Source organism: Somniosus microcephalus, chromosome 33, assembly GCF_052327205.1.
Source record: "Somniosus microcephalus isolate GS21.2 chromosome 33, FLI_Smic_1.0, whole genome shotgun sequence".
NCBI classification, from domain to species: Eukaryota; Metazoa; Chordata; class Chondrichthyes; order Squaliformes; family Somniosidae; genus Somniosus; species Somniosus microcephalus.
In genome coordinates, this window is record NC_141019.1 from 28,560,417 (window position 1) to 28,580,996 (window position 20,580).

Consider the following 20,580-nt stretch of genomic DNA (forward strand, 5'->3'; position numbering starts at 1 on the left):
GACACGCTGACAGAGATCAGCTATAACACCGCCACCCAGGAATCAAAACTGGCATCTTCCTGATCTGTATGGATCAGTAGCAAACAAGTCAGTGCATATACCCACAGAACCATCAGAGAGCCTCAAACAGATGACCTTTAAGAGAACACTACTAAAGAAGCATACTGCAATTAACGGCATGTCATACATTTTCTTCAATTTTAAAAAAAATCTCAAATACGCCCTGGTTACATTGATTTTTTTAAAATAACCTTTGCAGCAAGCTATGGTCACAGAACAGAAGTGGAGACCTAGAGTAAGCTGATTCCTGCACCTTACCCCTCCCCTAAACATAATTCCATTGTCCTCAAAGTCTATTTACTCAATTTCTTCTTTAATCTTTGAAACAGCTGTTGTGCAAGAGACGGTTAAGATATTTTAAAAAAAAATAAAAGTTCACTTTTCTCTCCATGCTCCTTGCAAGATTCCACCCACCAACCTGCATGTGTTCGGAGGTGTCCGCTGAGTGCATCCCTTCTCCGACAGGCATAATTACAGAACGGACATTTAAACGGCTTCTCCCCAGAGTGTAATTTGATGTGCCGCAGGAGGTTTCCCTTCTGTGTGAACGAGGCTCCACACTGGTTACAATGGAAGGGGCGTTCACCTGAGGAAGAAAGATAGGCAGAAAGGTCAAAGCGCGAGGAAGAGAAAAAAAAAAATAGACTTTAAAAAAAAAAATCAGCTTTTCGACATAACATCTTTGTGTTCATTAAGATGAAGGATGACCATGCTGGAAAACAAAGGATTTTCCAATTTCTGGAATTCAAAGTGATGTACAGGTCATACTTCATTTGGAACGCAACTGACGGTTTGAAACTTGTTCATTTGAACAAGTAACGATAGTAAACAAAATAAATCATTTGCATTCATATAATGCTTTATGATGTCGCTCAGGACATTCCAAAGCGCTTCACATACAATGAATTGCTTTGAAGTACAGACACGTGTAGGCGAATGCAGCCATTTTACGCACAGCAAGGACCCCCAAACAGTAAATGAGATGAATGACCAGTTAATATTTTTGGCGGTGTCGAGGAACAGAAGTTAGCCAGGACGCTTGGTAAACTCCCTGCTCTTCTTTAAATAGTGCCACTGGATTCAACATCCACCTGTACCACTGGAATAGGCAGATGGAGCCTTGGTTTATTGTCTCAACCAATAAACCGCACCTCTGACTATGCAGCACCCGCTTTGTGCTGCAGCCTAGATTTTGTGCTCAAGTCCTGGAATGGGTTCAAATCCAGAACCTGCTGAGGCACGAATTCTGCCAAACAGAGCCAGGCTGACACTGTATCAAAAAAAAAGTGAAGGTGTTTGAATCTGACACACTACCAACCCCAACCTTCAGACCGCCCATCGGTCAAAATTGGTTATCGTATAGATCGCCAAATTTAAAATTGCTTTGGAAGGATCCAATAAGTCTATTACCAATATGATTAGCTGCGTACTCAGTTTAGTGTCATGCTGAATAGTTGATCAGGTTGTCAAGCCTAACCTGGAAGAAGCTACCAGGATGACCCATCTCAGATACAGTATGGTCCTAGCAGCATTTACTAAATGTACTAAATACAACAGAAAACAGACAAAAGGTATCATAATTACTATTTGAGCATTCAAGATCTTAAGGGTTTGAGCACCAGCATCAGGTATCCTGACCTGCAAAGATATGATTACGAATCCACGAGCTGCTCAATTCTAGCCAGTTCAAGTTGCAGTTAGATGTGCCCAGAAAAAAGAACCAGAGGAAAAATTAGCAAGTAAGAAAACAAAAAGGAGAGAGAAAAAAAAAATCTAACCCTCTTGAGCACTGAAAGGCCCTCTCCGCTTTCTTGCCACACATCGGTCAAAAATTAATAGAAATCAAATTTCATTAAACATACATTCTGTAAACACAGCATTCTGGTAATAAGCAAACAAACCATTGTAATTGTTTCTAATAAATGTTGTGCTCTTGCTGAGGGACATCAATACTGGGAAAAGGATTTTTTATTTTTTTGAAATTTTTTATTTTTTATAAAAAGACTTGTATCTGCCACCCCCAGGTCTGATATAGCGCAGGTCTGCTGCAGGATAAAGCTCGCTCTGCCTCAATGCACTTTAACTCCAACCGTAGGAGAACCACCCCAGCTGCATCAGTGCAATATTTCCATTTCCCACGCGAGCCATCCATGGGGCTTCACTGAATTTAGTGGTAACTTAGCGCCGTGGGACTCACTTGAAGCTAAATTGTGCCCAAGCTGGTTACATTTTTGATTTTGCACAGATATGTTGCTGTAGTCCTCAAATGGATTGAGAGGAGAAGAAAAAAAAAGTGCAAATGGCAAATGCAAAAGCAGAACCCCAAAAAAAAGATGCTCCAAGAATATTTGCTAAATGTTTTTGAAGGACTCCTCAAATATATGCAAGCTGAGCTCTATAGTCCTCAAAATGTTCAGCTGCCAGAGTGGTGTGGACACGACAGTTCCATTTGTCTGCTCCTTTAACCGGAGGCTCCCAGGGACAGAAATAACTGGCCAAACTTCACGGGCAAATAAATCACAAGTGAGTTCAAACAACTGCCACCACAGATAGAGACTTTAAGCCCCACTACATGCCACTCCATTTCCTTACTTGTGTAAACATACTTACCAGTGTGGCTCCTCTTATGTACCATAAGAACATTCGGTCCGATGCAGACCATTCCGCATAGATCACACTTCAGTTTTCCATTAGGAAGGCGAATCCCTCCAGGAGAATGAGGTCCCTGCCCCGTGCCCTCACAGAATCCTAGCGGGTCCGACAAAGACTCATCCGCAATGACTGCTTCATCTTTATCACTAGCGCCATCCTCCTGTGCCAGAAGCCTCCCTGCCTCTTCATCGCTGTACATCTCAACCTTGATGGAGTTGGCTGCAAATGAACATCAGAAATGTCAGATGGAGCCATAAGACGACAGGGCTAGACACCAGGTACGGGCGCTGTTCAAGACGGGCCAGCTGGCAACTAGTGTGCAGCAACCAAATTTTGTGAACCCTCATGGAGTACCCTTAGCCAAACATTTGTAAGTTTGAAGCAAGAGAGGAGCCAGCATTAGAGGACCTGTGCCAAACCTCAACTGGGAGATTATTGCGTACAGAAAAGGTGGGGGGGGGGGGGGGGGAATCCAATTCTACAGCACTGTTGTCCTTCAGCTTATGAGCACACAATGAACATACATATATAAATAAAAACACAAGCACACAAAAACACACACACGCCATTTTATTCATCCATGTAACTGCAAATAAGTAATTCTTCGGCAACATTTGATGATACGATAGCAGAGCTAGAAGACGTCTCCCTAGAATGAAGCAATAATTGGGATAAAAGGGAGGTGAAAGCTCCACTCAAAGAACACAGTTTGGAAATAGACAGAATTGGACTCTTAAGTAATGAACAAGAACTATCAAAGGTAAATGATAGGATGATAATGACTTGGAGTAGCAGACAAAAAAAAACTGTGGCATGGCTAAGGCAGCAGAAGCATTTGGAAAGGAAGAGAGCACTCGCTGAGATAAAGAGAAGACTTGGTATAAGTGACAGGACAAAGAAAAATATACACTACAGTTAAAATGGAGCCTCCTGTAACCACTGTGAAACAACCCACCCAACAGCTTACCAGTGAACACGGAGCATGAATTTTTCCACAACCACAATCGATAATGAGTGAATGTAACAGGTAGGGTTGCAAAGGGGTGGAAAGTTTCCGGTAAATTTCCGGACATTTTCCACGGGAAGTTTAGCTTGGGAATTTTGCCCAAAAAAGCACATGCTAGCATAATATTGTTTTTTTTGTATTTCTTTCTTTTTTTTTTTTCCCCACAGGTCCTCTCTTAAAATTACTAACAGAGATGGAATCTTAATTATTAAGGAATTTCTTAATCAATATATGTTTATCTTCTTACTTGGCTTGTTTTAATAATTACAAAACTATAAATAGTACTGTACTGAAAATGTAGAAATTAGACAAAATACTTTGAACGCTGGAAGGTAGCAAACCTTGTGTGACTCTCCTCTCCCTTTTAAATTACATTACCTGTTACTAACAGGTAATGTAATTTAAAAGGGAGAGGAGAGTCACACAAGGTTTGCTACCTTCCAGCGTTCAAAGTATTTTGTCTAATTTCTACATTTTCAGTACAGTACTATTTATAGTTTTGTGCTGGCCAAAGTAATACACATCAGTGCTGGAAAATGAAACACTTTTCTACTTTTGTTACCCGTGTCGGCATCCAGCACTCACGTCGTATACAGTATAGACAAATGCAATTTTACGGTCCCTGTATGCTGCCCCAAATAAGCACCAAGGTGAAATGTCCATACAGCCAAGTCTGTTCGCAGAGTTGGGAGCACTTTTGTGCTACGGACCTATCCCTTCCAGGAAATGGTCGACACTGTTCAAAACCATTTCATGCAGGAGAGACATTCACTCCTGCAGTTTGGACTGTGTGGAAATCCAGATCCTAGAGGTGACAGTAACAAGCCATCTACAAGTGCTATTCGAGACATAAGCCATTAGAATAATCCAAAAGTCTGGAAGTACACCATTAAAGATCAAATTGTTCAGGAGAACTAGGCTCCCCCACAGTTGCCATCCATCAATTTTTTTTCCTCTCTCCCACACGGTAGCTGTCTTTCATTCTGCCAGTGCCATTTACACTTCATCTAGAGCCATCCTTTGTTTCTTAACTTGTCCCATTACCATCTCCTTTTGCCTTGCACCATCGTCCATTTTTTGTCTCTTAATCTCTCCTGCTTTCCATCCTATCACAGACCTTCCCTTTTGTTCTTTTCCCCTCCCCCCTTTCCCTGCCCCTTCACTTGCTTAAAAACCTGTTCCATCTCCAGCTTTTTCCAGTTCTGACGAAGGGTCATCGACCTGAAACGTTAACTCTGTTTCTCTCTCCACAGATGCTGCCCGACTTGCTGAGTATTTCCAGCATTGTCTGTTTTTATTTCAGATTTCCAGCATCTGCAGTATTTTGCTTTTACCATCTATCAATGTTCATCTTTCAGCCAGGAAATTGGCCAGTTTGGACTATTGCCTTCTCCACAGCAGCCATCAATACCACTTCTATCTGGTCAGCAGAAAGCATGGTTTTGCAGAAAAGCCCCATTCCCATTTCTTTCCCACAACCAGTCACAGAACACTCATTGTGGGCATTAGAACAGTCAAGACTGGGATTGTAATTCATGCCCTCTGGATGCAAGTCCAGCAACTACTACATAGAATCAGTCTCGAGAGTGACCACGTGATACAATCCGTGCTGTATTCTGGACCACTATAAAATTTGATAGTATAAAAAGGCTTCTTTAAACTTCACTTTGGTAGCGAGCAGTTAACAACAAAAAAATTAAAATTAAGAGCAAGCAAAATAGGCTTATACTCGCTGGAGTTTAGAAGAATGAGAGGGGATCTCATTGAAACGTATAAAATTCTAACAGGACTAGACAGACTAGATGCAGGAAGGATGTTCCCGATGGCGGGGGAGTCCAGAACCGGGGGTCACAGTCTAAGGATAAGGGGTAAGCCATTTAGGACAGAGAGGAGGAGGAATTTCTTCACCCAGAGAGTGGTGAACCTGTGGAATTCTCTACCACAGAAGGCAGCTGAGGCCAATTCATTAAATATATTCAAGAAGGGGTTAGATATATTTCTTGAGGCTAAAGGGATCAAGGGATATGGGGAGAAAGCAGGGACAGGGTACTGAATTTGGATGATCAGCCATGAATCTCATTGAATGGCGGAGCAGGCTCGAGGGGCCGAATGGCCTACTCCTGCTCCTATCTTCTATGTTTCTATGTTTCAATAACCTGGTTTTTTAAAATAAATTAACTCCGACTTGAAATTTATTTTTCCTTAAAAGATTCATTATTAGACACTACAAGCGGTGCGAGGGCCAATGGGATTACAGAGGATTACAATTAGAACAGGGCCAAATTTGTAACAAAAACCCCCCAAAATGCAGTTTCTCAGAATTCACATCTCTTTCCATCTGCCTAGGAGAGTTTTTCGATTTAAATTCACATATACATTCAGTTTAAAAGAAAACGGCACAACACAGCAGATTCAATCCCAAAATTAAATATCACCGTGGATGAAATGTATCCATGCAATTTGTCATTGTATTAGAAGTCCCAAGTCATACAGGATACCAACTGACAAAAATCAACAAACCATTCCCGCAGTGCAATTCCCACAATCCTTGGCCTTTCAGTTCTATGAATGCAAAATTAGTCCGAATAATAAAAAAAGACTGTCTACTTTGTGTATTAAAATATCCAATTCAAAAACTGTCATGGCAACCAGTGCATTTGCCATGGTAGCAGACCACTAATACTGTAATAAATGCCTGCTGAGAACCAACTGGAACTCTCCAAAATAAGGAGCAAAAAATAAATAAATAACCTGCCATTTAAAATGCAGGTCATCTTTTCCAGCTCCATTTCTTTCTACCTATTTGCTTCTTTCCCATTTTCTCCTCTTGTGAAGATGCCGGTATTGGCTGCGATATGGTTCCACAGTTGCTGGCAGTGCCTTGTTCAAGTGGCTATTCATGTGTGGGCTTTGACAGAGAGTGCTAACAGCTCATTTGATCTTTTTTTTTTTAAAAAGGCGGATTCGGGGAGAGGATGAAGGGAAGAACTAAAGGGGGGTGGGGGGTAAAATGAATATCACACCGGAGCTCACTCCTGCACTCACCATATAGGAGCGTCTGGAGCAGGAATCATGGCTGGTTTTATTCCCTGCCCAGCCCAGGAGCTCTGAGGCTCGCATGCCTACTGCCAAGTTCGCCTAATGGGGCACAGACTGGGAGTCAAACCTGGAACCTTCGGGTTTGTGTGGCTTTGTGTTACACCAAGCTGTGTCCATATCCACTACTAAGTCAGTCATCTCATAAGACCATTCGGCCCCTCGAGCCTGCTCCGCCATTCAATAAGATCACGGCTGATCTTCTACCTCAGCTCCACCTCCCCCCGTATCCCTTGGTTCCCTTAATATCCAAAAATCTCTCGATCTCGGTCTTGAATATACTCAACGACTGAGCCTCCACAGCCCTCTGGGGTAGAGAATTCCAAAGATTCACCACCCTCTGAGTGAAGAAATTTCTCTCCCATTTTTAATCTTTCTCACATTCCTTCCACTGCACACATCATTTTGAGGGCCAAAAGGCAACTATGTGACATGTTCCCTGGCTTTAACAATACTGCTTTTAAGACGGGAAGAACTCCAAGATCATCCTGGGGTGACTCAGCTGCCTATTTCCTTTACGCTCCCTCTTCAGAACCTTCCAACAGTACAGAACGCACTGTGCATTTGAACCTCAAACACTCCCCCTCCCTTCATGACACAGCACATTGCTCCGCTCATACGATACTGACCAATAATTTTGCTACACGTTAGTAAATTGGAAAATATTACAGAAACTTAACTTGAAATGATCAATTTGGATTTCTGTGCTCCTCACACTTAACCATAAAAATTTAACATCTCAAACTGTACCTTGTATTTGAACTGCCTGAGCAAAGAAACCAACTTTAATTTTATACAAAACAGACTTATTGGAAAGTTTACACAGTACAGTGCACATTTTCACTGTTCTTTTTAATAAAATGAGCATATAGACCTAGACAGCTTTCAACAAATTAGCACAGAATGTTGCTGTACTTGACACAAGGTTAGAACTCTGAAGTGGTAGAAAAAACATTCCTGCCACAATTCCGAGAGCAAGTATTAAAGGCCCCAACTTAATTGGTTTTAAAATCACAAGGTCATTACAGATGAGGAAAAACTTTCAGCCCATCTCAGCTTACCCATCCAGAATGGCCCGAACGTGTCCTGATTATGGCATCCAATTGGGTCTTAAATTATTCTTCCCTCCACTACTGTATCCGGGATTCCATTCCACATATTCATCACTGAAGAACTTCCGAACATAGAAGATAGGCGCAGGAGTAGGCCATTTGGCCCCTCAAGCCCGCTCCGCCATTCAATGAGATCATGGCTGATCATCCAAATTCAGTACCCTGTCCCTGCCTTCTCCCCATATCCCTTTAGCCTTAAACATCAGTCCTAAACTTGCCTTGTACTAGTATGAACCCGTGTCCCCTTGTCCTCTCAATTTAATTTGATGTAATTTTCCGGTTTTTCCTTTTTCATACCGTTTACTATCGCATGTGCCTCTAAGATCACCTCTCAATAAGTCCCTCATCAAGACTGAAAAGCCCAAGTTTCTCCTTTCTTTGCTCACAAGTCAGACCACTAACCCTGGAGACCAGCCTTACAGCTCTTCTTTAAACACAATGGAGAGAGAGAAAAAAGAGAGAGAGAGAGAGAGAGAGAGGGAGGAAGGAATTCCATCAAGTTATACTCCATATCTGTGGTCTTAATTTAAGACTGACCAAGGCACGCCAACTAAAACTGCTTTAACAAAATTTATAGATATATATGGGCAGCCACAGAAGTCAGCTAAATTTTGCAGGGAAAAATTTGCAACCAACAAATAAAATAAACTCGCCATATATGGAGCAAATACTGTGACATCAAGTAACCAATGGTAATGTGCGCTTTTAAGTAAACCTTTTTAAAATAAAGAACACCATTAGTTCATATTGTATTAGTTGTATCAAATCTTGGCTGCTTTATGTCTTGATATAACAGTGTAAACTATTTCACTATAAGGTGGTCTCACCAATCTTAATTTTGTCTCAACTTATTAGGCTATAGCCATTTGTCATTTAACTGCCTGTATGTCTTTTAAATGATCAAAAATTCCACACTTCTCTCTTTTCTTTTAGGATAGGCATTGCACATTTGCTAATTCCATGACTGGGAGGAGGGGAGCCGGGAATGGTGGCCAGAGGGTGAGTGGGAGAAGCAGGCCACCGCACGTGGAGCCGAGCCGACAACAGTGAGGAGGAGGCCGCGGTGACGAGGAGGACGGAGCGGCTGAGGGACATCGTGCTCCCACTGCCACTGGATGCCAAAGAATTGACTTTCTGAACACGGCGCTGTAAAAATAGCTGACGTGTCTCTGTGAGCTCCCACAGCTTTATTGTGGGAGTGATTGGGGAGTAAGCATTCCATTGTACTAGTTACATATGGCAAATAAAGAATCTTGAATCGGGGTACGGTAGCATAGCGGTTATGTTACTGGACTAGTAATCCAGAGGCCTGGACTAATGATCCGGAGACGCAAGTTCAAATCCCACCACGGCAGCTGTGGGTTTAAGCCCGCTGCGGGACTTGAGCACACGAGCTAGGACGACACTTCAGTGCAGTACGAAGGCGCTGCTGCGCGGTCAGAGGTGATATCCTTTGGACGAAATGTTGAACTGAAGCTCCATGTGCCTGCTCTGGTGGACATTAAAGATTCCATGTTATTGTTTGAAAAACACCAAGTTTGGCAGGTGTCCCAGTTAACATTGCTTGCTCAACCACAACACAGATTAATTGGTCATTTGTTTCATTGCCGCTCGTCAGCTCTTGCTTTGCACAACTCGCTGCATCAGTTGCCGACAAACAGTCACTGCACTTCAAAGTGATTCTTTGTATGTGAAGCACTTAGAGATATTTCCGAGAAACATTACACGATTGCAAGCCTTTTGTTTTTTTTTCTTTTTCCTTGGCTTGTATTGTTACGCTGTTGCTTGGGGTGTTCCAGAGTATGAGCATGCACTAAGCACTGTTTGGGAGCCATTTCTCCCTGAATCGGACAAGAATTTTTAGGACAGCATCTCAAAAATGCAAGCCCCACTGGCAACCAAAGTAATGGTGAAATGGAGGCCTCGGCAAATATTAAAAACCCAATTGTTATAAAACTCTCCACGTGCAAAACGGATTTGTAGCCCTCTCCCTAAGGCTACAGTGTAAACAACTTGCCATTAACGTAGAGAAATATCCCAAGGCACTTCACAGAAGCACAATCAAACCAAGAAAAACAAAGGAGGAGATATTAGAAGTGGCTTTAAGCTTGGTCAGGTTTTTTTTTTTTTTTTTTGAGGGTCTTAAAGGAAGAGAGGGAGGTGGAGCGACAGAGGGGTTTAGGAAGGGTATTACAGAACGTGGGGCCTAGGCGGCTGAAGGCACGGCCGCCAGTGGTGGGGCGAAGGGAGTGGGGGATGCACAAGAGGCCAGAGTTGGAGGAACGCAGAGGGCTGGAGATGGTTACAGAGATGAAGAGCAGAGAGGCGCTGAAGGGATGTAACACTAGGCGTTGGCAGGCCAGGAGCCAATGAGCACTGGGGTGATGCATGAGCGGGACTTCGTGTGGGATAAAATTCTGGCAGCAGAGTTTTGGATGAGCTTAAGTTTATGAAGGGTGGAAGATGAGAGGCCAGTGGGAGAGCAGTGCAACAGTCGAGTCCGGAGGAGACAAATTCGCAGACGAGGGTTTCAGCAGATGGGCTGAGGCAGGAACAGAGCTGAGCAATGTTACGATAGTGGGCAGTTACAGAGGTGGAAGTGGACTGCAGGGTAACTCATGAAAAACAGTGTACACGATTCTGCCAACAGGATAAAGGAGCATGGTTGAGTAGCGTAAGCACCAAGAGTCAGCTCAAAGATGCTGGTCTTTTGGAATCCAAACTAAATGAGCAAGTTCTATGGATTTGAACAGGAAAATTTTAACTTGAGTGAAGTCCACTTTCGTAATTTCCTTTTCTAAACAAACCTGGGAAGCCTCTTGTACTACCATACTACCTCATGTCAGCAAATGTCAAATTAGTAGAAAACAGTATAGTACAGGAACAGCAGAAAATGCTGGAAACACTCAGCAGGCCAGGCAGCATTGTGGAGAGAGAAACAGAGTTAACGTTTCAGGTCGATGACTCTTCATCAGAACGCTGTATAGTACAGGAGCCTGGTGAAGCACACTCGAGGTAGCCATTTGAGCACACACTTGTGGATCCCTCCCCAGCTCCTCTATAATGGGATGAATGGGTTGTTTAATACATGTGCCTTGCACTCAGCCCTGCATGAATGCTGCCTGGTACTGTACCCACAAGTGCAGCAGAATGACAACTTTGATTTAATTGCACCAGTGTGCAGAATAACCGTCAAAACTTTTCAGTTTACTCAGCAGCGAAAACCGCTTTACAAACTCTCATTTAAAAAGCCATTTACAGCGTCCCCACGTACTTTAGTAAACAGCAGCCAGCAATGCACCAATCAGCGACGACCTCTCCACACAGTAAATGGCTCTCAGTAAGTGGAACATCTTCACCATAAAAGTTTTCTGCCGCCGATAGAGGTCAGACAAACAGTTATTCAAACTGAAGAGGACTTGAAACAAGACGCTACATTTTGAGCACCCAACTGTTGAGTCTTGGGTTCCCAAGCAATTTTTTTCTGATGCCATTACCAATTAAACTTTTCGTCTTTCTAAGATGTTAAACCGAGGCCCCGTCTGCCCGCTCAGGTGGACATAAAACATCGCACTGCACCATTTTCAAGAACAGGGGAGTTATCCCCGGTGTCCTAGCCAAACATTTATCTCTCAATTAACATCACTAAACAACAGATTATCTGGTGATCATTACATTGCCGTTTGTGGGAGCTTGCTGTGTGTAAATTAGCTGCCGCATTTCCTACATCAGAACACTGACTACACTTCAAAAAGTACTTCACTGGCTGTGAACCTCTTTGGGGCATCTGGTGGTCATGAAAAGCGCTTTATAAATGCAAGTCTTTCTTTAAATTTTCTGATCAAAATGTGACAATTTGTGAGCATCCTCGAATGCTTCTGGGTATTTGCACCATGTTGCATAGTAAAGTCAAACAAACTGAGAAGGTGCCAAGGTTCAATCCCTGGTCAGTAGTCGGACCACTATAACCAGCCCGAGTATCTCCGGGCTTTTCGGAGGAGGCTGGAAAGTACATGCGTTTGTACATTAAGGTAAGGACAGGATTGGGCTCATGTGTGAAACCCCACATGGTGTCCCGACGCTCACTGTCCCAGCTTACACATGTAGAATGGCTATTTATGGAAATGTAAAAGGCAGCATATTGCAATGTACTGGTGCTCCAATGCAATGCGCCACAGAGTGGCAAGAGCATAGGAACAGAGTAGGTCATTCGGCCCATCGAGCCTACTCACTATTTTGTTAACCGTGCCAGCTCTCGCATTAATCTGAATTTCCTGTCCGGTCCATATACCTCAAAACCCGTTCTTCTGAAGTATCTCAATTGATGCTGCATCTATATCTGACTGGGCTAGTGCGTTCCAAATTCTCTCAACCTACCACGTGAAGACCTTTCTCCTGCATTCACTTTTAAATGGCTGAATTCTAATTTAAAGATGATGTCCCCTTGCTCTGGATTCCTGTGCTAGAAGGAAAAGTCTTCCCCTATACATATCAATTCCCTTATTGTTAACACCTCAATTAGATCATCCCGTAATCTGCATCATTAAGGAATACAACCCAATTTTACCCAGTCTCTCATCGTAACGATGCCTCTTCATTCCAGGTATTAACCTGGTGAATCATGGGTCTGGTAAAGACCAGGTTCATGCATGGAAATCCCTTAATGTCAAGGTCTTAATCTTGCTGTGCAATTAAGAGAAGCCATCAAGTAGAGGTCAACCCCAGAAGCTTCTCTAAAGAGAAGCGAAAAAAAGGCACGAGTCGCCATAGGGCACCACAGCACAAAACTGCAGAGACTTGCAATTTGCTGGGCTGTGCTGTGCTCCCAGAGAAGGGTACATAGTGATGAAAAAGAATTAAAAATTCTTACTAAGTTAATGGGCATCTCTGATGGCTCCAGTTTATCCTGTGAATAGCTAAGCCAAACCGATCAGCAACATCACAGGTTCGGTAGCTGGTCTGTGCTTAGTTAACTCACTGCAGGGTACTACAATTGGCTGGGCTGGGGTTTGGGGGGGGGGGGGGGGGAGAAACGAGGTTGTTGCTCCTAATTCCCATCTTGATCATCCCTGCTGGAAGTGTACATGAACATCAGGGGAGGACTCAATCAGGAAGAGACATACAGGACATGTCCCCCGTGGTTGAATTGCCTGCCAACACACGTCATCAAGGCTTAAACTAAATGGCTACTTCGATCAGGTACTGGAGGGCGATCAGTGCCAAAGGAACTGCACCGCAACAAGAAGCCAACACTTTCAGGAGAGGCAGGGAGAAAATGAGCAAGAGGAAAAAGGAATCTAGCAGCACCATTTGGTCACACGAAGACATGCCCTGTAGGTTTTTCCTTTCCAACCCCAGAAGCAAGCTACTAACGTATAGGCAGAATCTACGCAATAAACATACAACTCTAAAATGACCTACATAAGCATCAACACCACACAAAAGTAAAACTTCCTTTTAAAGAAAGAAATTCCATAGAGAACACAAAGTATTCCACAAATGGGCTGACCAAAGGAGAGGAATAAATCTTCCAGCGGATTACACTGTATTTAATAACAATCCTTTTAATCAGTGAGAAAGAAGTCAGATTTGAAATTCTTGTGGTTTGCTCGGACATTTCTCAGTAATACCCCAGCACTTAAACCTAAATGTTTTATAAAATACAATAATAGGGACCATTTATCAGGAGATTTTAATATCAAAGCAGAGGTGGAGACGTAACTAGGGTGGCATGACAATCCCTTTAGTCCCACAACAAACATTCCTCCTACCAACCAGTCACACAGTGACATTTGTAGTAGCGATGGAGAGGATATCTGAACCAGGCCGTTTACAAAGAAGTGCAGATCAATTACCTCCCACCTCTCTGGTGTCACCCTTTCAGATCCTTTATGAAGGGTCGCTTTCACAAAATGTGTTAATGCTGATAAGCAGATCAGAAATGGCTAATGCATCGCGTTGTGTGTGTAGGGGGGCGGGGGGGGGGGGGAAAAGAGGAGGAAGGAGGAAAGAGAAAATATCAATAAGAGTGGCTACATAGCAATACAATCCCTCGTACCTGCATTTGGGGACAGAACAGATGACATTGGAGCAGAAAGGTACCTGCAGTTCCCCTCAAGGTCCTCCATCATAGCTGGATCATCTCAGGAAGGAACCGAGTGGAGGCCACCAGCTTCAATTCAAGCACATCACCTCAAGACTGCTTTTGTGCAGCTCCCAGCAACCAATTCTAAAGCTCAGAAATAGGGAGGCTGCCTACTGTCTGATAGAGTGACTACAGCGCACAATTCAATTCAATCTGGGTAGATTAGGGTTTCTGCTGAAGCACAATTTGCCTACAGTAATCAAAAAGAGGGACACAGATTTAGGTGCCGGAACCTTCTAACCCCACTTAAACAAAAAACAGGAATCAGAGTGGTCTGGATTTGAACAGGTTGGGAGTTGAAGCAAACCCACACCCATTTACATCACAGAATATGTGCCAGCTTCCTTGCTGTTGAATCTGCCGTTTATACTGCGCCACAGATTTAACAAATAACTGCACACGTATGAGATTTGCCATGCTTTGGCCATGACTATTCCATCCTCAAGGTGGGTAACCTGCTCAAAGACTTCAACCAATGCTGTTCAAAAAAATGGCCACAATACGTGGACACATCAAAGGCCGACTGTCGCTCCAATTGTGTTTTCCTCACGGTGGCACTGCACCCTGCCCCCAAGGTAGGCAGCATGATGGAGACAAGGAACTCAATGTGGGAAGGGGGGAGGAAAAGGGTAGGAGCATGGACCAGCATCATACCCTCCATACTAGACACACTTGGGTTCCAACATACCACACTACCTCCCCTCGATACTCGCATCCGACTTTCTTATTCCAGTACGCTATGCAAACTAGTTACTTTAGTTAACCAAGATTAACCCTTAATACCTTTAAAGTAAAGGAGCAACACTTTCTCCAAAAGGATGCACAAAGACAACGACTACAGCACACTGGTTTACAAGTAAGTGGTGAATTAATTAAAATTAAAACATTTTTTCCACAGGTTTATTATTTTTAAATACTTTAAAGCAAGGTAAGTTTATTTTTAGCCCCGTTAGAAAATAAAATTATTTTTTTCAAAAATTTAAATTATTGTTTAAAAGTTATTTCATGTAATTTATAGTTTATTTAAAAAATGTGATTTAAAAAAAAATTTATTTGAAGATTTAGTGCTATTTTGGGGCCGTAGTATTTATAAGTCTTGACAGCACTTCCTGTCAGACTTATGAATGGAGCATTCCCTGCTCCGATTGGCTCCCCATGATCCCAGGGGTCGCATCGAACTAACTGCGCCCCTGGGATACGCAAGCACTGCACGCCGGCAGCTGGAACAGGCCCCGGATCGGAATTCCACGGGGGCCCACAGCTCAACGGCCGGTGTGCAAGGTAAGTGCAGATCGGGGGCTGGCACCCGCGGGAAGCCCCCGACCCAAATATCTGGGCCCATAACTCGTAGCAGACGAAGCAGCTGCTCAAAGTTACTCCACCACTACGGCAGGAAAACTGGCGATTCCCAACTATAAACAACTTGCATTTAGCTAGCGCCTTTAACGTAGAAAAACGTCCCAAGGTGCTTCACAGGAGCGTTCTCAGACAAAATTTGACAACATTAAAGCAGTGGGAAAAGTGATTTAATAAAGACTTTTAGCTGGAGCAGGGGCATGTGTATGTAGTGAACGACGGCTACAATAAAATGGTTACTGACCAGTTTGCCTTTTCTATGGCAGGTACACAATTTATTTGGGAGATGGAAATTAGCACAAAGGTCCTGCATGGCAATTAAATCCATTCATTCACGGCAGTCAAGTGTCCCTCTTTTCTCATTAGCTGAAATTTAAAAAAACTTATGCCGATTTCGGAAATGCAGATCTCACAGAAATGCAACCCTTTTGAAAGGCTACTATTTTAACCAATCACTTCACTGAACTCCGTTTCTCGAGATGATACCAGCTGTCGTTTTAATTTCTGACCCAGCTGACTATAACAGAAATATTTTAAATTCCTCCTAAAATGGTGAAAGTTATCAATACAGAGTTCTGTATGGTATTGCACATTCTAACACTATTGCTTCTTTGCAAAAAAAAGTGCTAATGTTTTTTCCTTTGCTGCAACTTCATCTTTTCTTCACCTGGCCTTCCTCTTTCGTGCATGTACAGCCTGGGCTCTATTCTCTGCACATTTGCGATCTTTCAGAGGCACTTCAATTTTGCTGCTTTCCTCCCGGCCTATCCAGAGTTTCCCCCTCAAAGGGTTGGACTTTTCCCCTCCCACTACCAGGATCACTCCCCGCTACTGCCAAAAAAGAACAGGGCCACTCAGGAAACAGACCTAAAAAAACGTCACCACGCCTCATACTGCATGTAGGGAAAGCAAGGCGACTTCAGCTACAAACACAAAAGGCAGCGCAGAAAAGGACAAGCCAAAACTAAAAACACAGATGAACTGCAGTGCAAACTACAAGAATTAAAAACTGGAGAGAAGGTGATGTAATAAAACTCACTACGCACTTGGTTTGAGTATAAAGCAAGGCTTTAATCAACTTGTTTCAGAACATGGAGGTCTAGTTGTACTTCACTAGTTCCTCGTCTTACAAAATGTCCCTGGAAAGCTGGGCCCACGCCAGAGTATTTATTCTCCTTGGATGGTGCCACCAGCTGGCCGTCCAGCATTATTTCATGAGTAGTTTCTTGATGATGATGAGATTTATAACAGAAGGTAAATAGAAAATGCAAGTAGGAGAACATCAGGAAAGATGAGAAGAAAGGAAAGTTGAGTAGAAGGAGAAAGAGGGCAGTCGGGGGAAACGATCTCTGGTGATTAATTGGGGCAGGAAGCCCCCGACTTCCAATGCCAGGTCCATACTCGCCACTGATGCTGCAAGCCTGGCCCGAACTGGCATGCTCAGAAGTGCCACAATTTAGACTGTATCCATTTCTCAAAACAACACAATCAGAACTGCCCATAGCCCATGCGCCCATCAAGATGAATAAGGCAAGACGCACACTCCCAGCATATCCTCCAAATCAACATGACTAATGCAATGGGGAATGTGCTAGTTATAAAATATACACCGTGCATCATTTGTGAACATAAATGTATTACACAAAAACCATTATGACCAGAATTTCATTAGTACTCAAGGGATTCAGGTAAAGCCTGCTACAGAGAGGCATGGCTATTCCACATGGATCAATGTTTCTCCCTTCCCCTGTTACCCCCACCGTAAACCATTCCAGTGTTGCCCATGCCTCGCAGAGATGCTCCTGACAGAACGCATCATTCCAACTCTAGCAAGATCTCGCCATTAAAACTTGGGCTCCCCCCCCACCCCCAAACATGTAACAGCTCGCGTCTAAGCTTAGGACTGATTGCAGTTTAACTGTTTTTAAGCTTCCCTCCTTCCTTTTTCAGGGTTAGATTTGCAATGGACAAATAGTAAGGAATGACTGTTGCCCCAGTCTGCCTTGCTGGGACCTGATGGCGCTTGTAATGCCCCACAGTCCTGGGAAGACTTCTTACAAGGACTTTTTTCAACTGTTTTATGCATGCTGAATCAAGCTTCGTACTGTACTCACAGGTGTTCCAATAGGTCATTGCTTAGAGTGATAAGTCATTCTATTTGTACCTTGAAGGCATGTCCTGCTCATTAATAAAACACCGAGCTCGGCAGTGATGATAAAAAAAAATTCACAAAAAGCAACAAAGACTTGAAAATCCCAAGTGGCCACTTCTGACATGAAAAACCCCAGTGCATATTAAACCTGCAATAGCAAATGCACATGTGGATGTAAATGTGACAATATTAGATGCAAAAGGCATCAAAGACCCCAAAACTCCCAAGGGGCAGAAAGGCTCAATGGGAAGGCGGTGGCCCCAGTGTATGCAAGACTGGTCCAAAGTTTTTATTTTTAGCAAGCTGGCCAATAATAGTTTACTAACATTTTGGTGCAAAGTTGCTGTATTAACACTGAAAATAGCAGATGGCAATCAAACATCCAGCACCAGAGCTCCATTCAATCCAGCTGCTCTCGGCTCCCTCCCTCCCTCCCTTTAGAAGTCCTGTCAAGATCCAAAAGTCAGATTAACAGCAGCACACACTTTCAAAAAAATGACAAGCCCTGGGATATTTGGTTCTGGAATTCTCCTAGCACCAGTCAACCTTCAATTTGGCAGCCACACTGGTATAGGTGCTCACACTTTACTGTGCATCAAAACCTCTATTATGAGACATGGGACTTTTAAATTAAGCCATTTGAAACCAGATCTTGTGTTGGGATACACAGTTATGGCAGATGCCTTTTGCAATTTGTTTTCCGGCATTGGCTTTTAACCAGTGTTTACATTTTACAAACTTATATTGAGAATATAAAACTTACTGAGAATATAAAAAGGTAGAACGTTTGTCAGTAATAGTTAACCACCACAGCCTGATATTATAAGCTGGTGGCTCTACCATGCATTTTACACAGGCAAACATTTAAAGAGAGAGAAAAATTGGGTTTTTTTGTGCATCAAATTCCCCTGCCCTCCAGAGGCCATTCACTCCTGCTAGATACAGAAATCACAGAAATCACAGAAACCCCACAGTGCAGATAGAGGCCATTTCGGCCCATCGAGCCTGCACCGACACATATCCCACCCGATCCCCGTAACCCCTACACCAACACATATCCCACCCTATCCCCGTAACCCCACGCATTTAATCCCCCTAACACTAAGGGTCAATTTATCATAGCCAATCAACCTAACCCGCACATCTTTGGACTGTGGGAGGAAACCGGAGCACCCGGAGGAAACCCACGCAAACACGGGGAGAATGTGCAAACTCCACACAGAGAGTCACCCGAGGCCGGATTCGAACCCGGGTCTCTGGCGCTGTGAGGCAACTGTGCTAACCACTATGCCACCGTGCTACCTCCTTCTTCTTCTTATGCAGTCCCTCGGAACCGAGGATGACTTGCTTCCACACTAAAAATGAGTTCTCAGGTGACTGCTGAGTCCAATGCAGGACCTACAGTCTCTGTCACAGGTGGGGCAGACGGTGGTTGAAGGGGCGGGTGGGTGGGGTGCTTGGGTTGACGTGCGCTCCCTCTGCTGTTTGCGCTTGCTCCCGGCGAAGAGACTAGATACCCTGCTAGATAGCATTCTATGGATGGCAGTCACCCTCTGCTACCTTTGTAGAAGTGCTAATTCCTCATGTGTGAGCCTGAACAATGGGTGTTGGCAGGCTAATCACTCACAGCCAAGCCCAATTCGGTCTTCAACTGACCATACGCATACAAACACTTCCCAACAGAGGTCACTGTATAGCAATCTGGGGTAAGAACCCTGGCTGATTTTTGTTCCTCTACGTGGCCAAGAGGTTGCAGTCACCAATTGTAGGACATCTACTGCCAACCCAACTGTGATCAGTTAACGCTGTAAAGACTGAGAATTAAATTCTGGAATCCACAGAAAACATGGTTCTAAACCGTAGAAATTGTAATAATTGATGGCAGCTGAAATAGATTACTCATAATCCAAACTATTAAAAAGGTGAAAGAAAGGCAATATGGCAAATATATTGCCAGAAAAAGAGCTAGCACAGCCGAGAGACAAAAGAGCATTCCAATACCAGGAGCAGCAATGAAGTGCAATGTGCAAAATGGGAGCAGATAAAAGTCAGGGTCAGCACAAGTTGGAAATGTACAAACTGGAGGTAGAAGAGAATCACCCGAGGCGCTCAAAAGCTAAGAAATCTCAAACTTTTCCTAAACCTTCAACAGATTGACCATGACATTTTACGGCTCGTGTTAATGGAATGATGATGTAGAACAGTTGCAGCCTTGAGTAGGGCAGCCACCCATCAGTTTTCCAAGCTGCTTTAATGAAACTGTGCACATGCAGCCCGTTTCATGTCCAAAGCATTTCCAAGTACAGCCCCGTCCCTATCCAAGTTTTGGACAGTCAAAAGATAGCTGGGAAAGATGGTCGAGAAGAGAGTGAAATTTACCTCTCGGACATATCGCTGATTATTGTAGACAACAGTCTCTTGCAATAAATCATAATATTTGCTCTAGGTTCTGTTATCAAGAAGTTTAGTGCTTCTGCTAGGAAATCAGTTACGCCTCCATTACTGTAGGACTGGGAAAACACTGCACTGGATGTCAATCTGTAGCGTTCAAAACCACAAGGAAATTAGGTCAATTTCTCCCTAATCCTCCTCCATCACCCTAGAACCAGAGGCCATTTGGCCCACTGTGTTTGTGCTAGCTCTTTGCTAGAGCAATCAAAATGTAATCCCAAAGTCCTATCCTCTCCCCATGGCCTTGCATCTTCTTTTACTTCAAGTATTTATCCAATTTTCCCCTAAAAGATACAATGGTTCTACCACAGCCACTCCCTGTGGCAAAGCATTTCTTGCTTCAGCAGCCCTCGACGAGAAGAAATTTCTCCTAACCTCTCTCTTCTCTTCGTAATGATTTTAAATTGATGACGGTTTTCGAACCATGTATTCTGTGGATTCCAGAATTTAATTCTCAGTCTTTACAGAGTTCACTCCGACTCCCCAACCAGCGGAAATAGTCTTTTCCTATTCACTATCGTAATTTTAGAAATCTCTATTAAATTTCCTC

The 20,580-nt window shown here is 43.4% G+C and overlaps 1 protein-coding gene across 2 annotated transcripts in view; it reads right to left on the reverse strand.

Moving 5' to 3' along the window:
• The window catches only part of ikzf4 (IKAROS family zinc finger 4), a 129,685-nt gene that overhangs the window by 28,745 nt on the left and 80,360 nt on the right, over positions 1-20,580 (reverse strand). For both annotated transcript variants that reach the window (XM_085972819.1, XM_085972818.1), the window contains exons 4-5: positions 2,671-2,931; positions 479-646 (exon numbers count right to left, since the gene is read on the reverse strand). In XM_085972819.1, coding sequence (XP_085828945.1) covers positions 479-646; positions 2,671-2,931 — 429 coding nt within the window. The remainder of the gene's footprint in view (positions 1-478; positions 647-2,670; positions 2,932-20,580) is intronic.